The following is a 4,291-nucleotide window of genomic DNA, read 5'->3' on the forward strand; positions in this document are numbered from 1 at the left end:
CACAGCCTGCCTTCCCTCAGAGCCCTGCGCCAGAAGCTCAAGGATTTATTCTGCAGGTCCTACGCTAAGGAAATCAAGTTCCTTCGGAACAGACTTGTTGTGTTGCTCATCGAGCACAAACGCTCACGGAAATAAGGGTTGACTTTGCCCAGTTTCCAAGGACTTGGGGTTTTATGGATGTGGAATATTTTTGTAATAACTTGGTTTCAAATAATAAATGGGTTTGGGGTTGACTTCAGCAACGATGGCTTGCATGTTTCTGTGCTTTTTTGGGGGGGAAAAATATGCTAAATTGAGTTGTTGATTGCTTTGGGAGGCAATGGGTGTACTTGGACTGGGTTCTTCCTGCTCTGCCTGTCCTTAGGAATTCCTAGGATGGAGGAAATGGAGGTTTGCAGGTCAGATGTAAGTTGGACAGGACTGAACCCACCCTTGGCACCTCCAGTTCTGACCTCCCCCCACATCATTATTCAAGCTCAGGGGAAACTCAGAAGACAAATGTCTCTTGTTTGACTGTAACGGCAGAATTTTGGGAAGTGTTCCATTAAAAGGGATATTTTAGCAGCACAACCCCCGCGAGGGAGGGGAGGGCATTAATTTGAGTTTTGCATCTCCCCACAGGAGGGAGACAACAGCCTCCTATTCTCCCTCCTCCTGCTTGTGTTTCAAGGGTGTTTTTCCTCTGCTTAAACTGTTCAGCTGGAAAACCATGGTGAGCCTGAGCACCTGGTAGAGCGTGGATGGTTAGGAGGAGCTGAGATGTGTTCTAGACATTGCTGTTCTCCCTCCAGCTGGGGCTCCTCTCCCTGCCCTGATGGCAGAACCTCTCAGATTCCCCTTGGAAGCAGCCCACTTCCCGTGGCACGTGGAAAAGCCTTGGGCTTTGATCCGAAGCAGCTGGTTCCTGACTCAGCTGGAGCGAGTTGCACCAGGAGGCAGATCAGCTGGAGCAACCTCAGAGCTGGTGGAAACATAAACATTGGATGCTGGGGTGGCTTTTTTTGTTCCCTTTCTCCCCTTAGTTGCATTTTTTTTTACGAGCTGAGCCGGAGCCAGCTGTTCTCTGGCCAGGCCAAAATCTCTGCCAGGCTTAAGTTTTTAGATGTATATTGTAAATTATATATTTTTAGTTCCTCGTATAATGCAGAGGGATGAGTGGAGGAGCACTTTCCAGAGCATTATGAGCACAATGGAGCTTTTAGCTGCAGATTTGCCCTTAATAAATGCTGTTATTTCACATTAAACACCCTTAAAAACAGCCCCCTGTCCCAGCCACCTGCTCCTGCCCCCTCCCACCATCACCCCACCAGAGGCAGGGAGGAGAAAGGTTTTAACCTTTCTACGTGGGGTAAAAATGGATCAGTGGAGTGATGAGGCGGGGTGGAGGTTCTGCTGCTGTGTTTTATTTAAACCAAGCTGTTGAAAGACCCAGGAGTGGAGCCCAAGGAGGGCCCAGCTGGCAGGGCGACGTTTCCTCACCGGCACGCGCCGGCTCCACGCCGCTGCAGATCTCGAGGTATCCCCAGAGTCGCCCTTTAGAGATAACTCATCTTGGGGCCTCCACCACCCACACGGGAGAGGAGAGATTTCCTGGCGCGTGGGTGGGTGCCTCTGCCTTTTCTTCTGCAGAAAACCCAGGTTTTACTCATCTTTCACCCTCTCCCATCGAGCCGGGGCCCCCCCCTGGGCTCTGCTGCTCTCTCCTGGCTCCTCCATCCCTTGCTGGTGCTGGCCCATCACCACTCAGCCCCGGCCAAGCCCTTTATGCTGCCACCTCCCTGCAAGTCCTGGCCAAAATTCTTAATTTTGGCTTTGAAGGCATTAACAGGGATAAAGTGTGAGGTTATTCAAAGCTGCAGTCACCTCAGGAATTAGTCAGGTGCACGCTAATGAAGCAGCAGTCCTGGTCCCCCTCCTTGGGGTCACCCACTGCGATATCACTTGCCCCATTAGGAACAATAAATAAATTTAAATATACATTAACAGGTCCCAAATGCACTGGTGGCAGCAGGGAATCCAAGCACCACCCCCTGCCCAGCCCAGGGACCACTCAGGTCACAACAGGACCATTCTTGTCACTTCATTCACCCCCACATCACTGTCACCTCCGTGGATGTGTGGAGATCCCCCAGAGAGGGTTTGGGGGTTTCTTTAACTAAAATACACATTTTTTTAACAAAACCCACCTGTTCTTATCTCTATCCAACCTTTGCTGTTCGAGCACCCCCACGCTGATGACACAGGGCTTGATTTTGGGTTGGTGTTTGAAACTGGGAGCTCTGTAAAGGTCAGGCTCCAAGCCTGGCTCAGACAAAGCCTCGTGCTTGAGGCTCAAACCTGATTTTATCTGGCAGCACGAGTGAAGTAACATTTATCATGATGGGTGAGGGAGAAGGAGAACAAGGTGTCATTTTTTTCCGTTGGTGCTTTGTTCAGGTCAGAATGGGTGAGCACCTGCTGACTGGGGAGGAGGGCTTGGGGGTGGTTTTCCCTGGGGGTTTTCAGGGCACTGTGAGGAGTCTGTTCCCTCCAGCCAGGCCCCATCTTCTTTGCTCCAATCTCCTCCCTGGCCGCTTCCCAATGGCTGGGACAACCTGCTGGGGTTGGGATTGGGCTCCATGATCTGGGAGGTTGTTTCCAACCTAAGTGATTCTGTGATGGCACAGAGGGAAGGCTGGGTGGGAGATGCCACAACTGGAGTGCTGCAGCAGCATGGGATCCCCTCCATCCTCCTGCATCCCTCTCCTTTCTCCCTCCTCATTTCCATGTGGGACATGGGAAAGCTCCCTGCACATGGATGCCGATGGGTGCGTAGGAGGGCTGGGATGAGGCATTCCCAAACAGCATTCCCAGGGAGCTGGGGATGGATGCTGCAGGGCCTGAGGCAGGGCTGAGGGGCAGGTTTCAACTCCCCCTCCCTCAATCTGTGCCCACAGTGCCAAAAATGAAGGACTTTGGGATGGGCTTTGGTGTAAATTCCTCCAAGATGGCTCACGACAAGAGGAACGAGGATAACGTCGAAACAGATTTCTTCCGTGAGGCTGGAGCCGTGATTCACGGTGCGAAAATGCACTTGGTGCCTGTGCTGGCTCTCCAAAATCCCGAGGGCAGGAGGAGAAGGGCCAGCTCAAGGCTGGGTGCTGGAAAGGCCAGGCGGCTCCCCATCCCCTTTCTGCTCGCGTGAGCCGCCCACGCAGAAACGAAAACGACCCAGGAGGAGAAAATAGACTCAACATCTGCTGCTGGCCCTGTGTCCCCGCAGCCCAGGTGCCTCCAGTGTCCCCCTCGCTCTGCCCCACCACCACAGGACGCTCTGCAAGGCCCAGCCAAGGGGAAAAGCCTCGGGTGGCTCCTGGATCCAAGGGAAGCATGAGGGAAGCGGGGCCTTGTGGAGCCTCGTGGGTACCACTGCTGGAGGGCTGGGAGAAGAGGAACAAGCCTGATTTTCAGCACTGCTTCTCCCTCACTGTTCTGGTGTGGAAAGGTGATGGCCAGGCCTTTTGAGCCCTTCCCTTCTGCTGCTGGGCCCTGTCTTCAAATTTTTCCCTAATGTGTCTTCCTAAAAAATTTCCCTTATTATTTTTGCCTACTCAAACACCCGTAGACATTTTTCCTTCCCCTCCCATTGGAGAGGCATGAAGGGGGTGGGAACAGAGCTGGAGCAGCCAGGGATGCTCCAGCAGTGTGTGGGACCGTCCCTGGCTGAGGTGAGGGACACTGGGGTGGAATGGGGGACCCGTGACCACCCCAGAATCGGCTCCAGCAGCAGCGCTCAGCCCCTGTGGTGGATGGGCTGGGTCCTTCCTATCCATAAGGCTTCTTCCACCCCGTGGTCCTTCCTACCCCTTCATGGTTCTTCCTCCTCTCCATAGTCCTTCTTCCTCTCCATGGCCCTTCCTCTCCACAGCTGTTTCTCCACAGGCTGGAGATGCTGCTGCTCGAGGGATGCACCAGTGCTGGTGTGTGTGTGGGCTGTGAGGTGTGTGCGCACATGGGGGTGTGTAAGGGGTGTGCAGGTAAGGGGAGCACCCACGGTACACGGGGTGCGTGTAGGGGTGAACCCCGCGGGGTGTGTGCTGTGTGTGCAAGGTGTGAGTGCGTGCTGCAGGGTGGGAAGGGTGAAGGTATCAGAACGCAGCTCTCGGGCTGTGTTTGTGTGCGATGTGTGTTTGTGTGTGTGTGTGTGTGAGGCTGGCAGCGCACGTGTGCGTGTGTAAGGCCGTGCCGTGCCGCGGGCTGTGTTTATCAGCCTGGGCCCTGTCCCGGAGCGTGTGTAAGCCTGTGCCCGAGC

General features: G+C 54.2%; 1 protein-coding gene across 1 annotated transcript in view; it reads left to right on the forward strand.

Moving 5' to 3' along the window:
• The window catches only part of BUB1 (BUB1 mitotic checkpoint serine/threonine kinase), a 12,182-nt gene extending 11,940 nt beyond the window's left edge, over window positions 1-242 (forward strand). Inside the window, 1 exon segment of the mRNA XM_031058308.1 lies at window positions 1-242. This exon segment is cut by the window's left edge and continues 14 nt beyond it. Coding sequence (XP_030914168.1) covers window positions 1-135 — 135 coding nt within the window. The 3' untranslated portion in view covers window positions 136-242.
• The last annotated feature ends 4,049 nt before the right edge of the window (window positions 243-4,291 follow it).

The sequence above is a fragment of the Geospiza fortis genome, unplaced genomic scaffold (assembly GCF_000277835.1).
Source record: "Geospiza fortis unplaced genomic scaffold, GeoFor_1.0 scaffold275, whole genome shotgun sequence".
NCBI lineage: Eukaryota > Metazoa > Chordata > Aves > Passeriformes > Thraupidae > Geospiza > Geospiza fortis.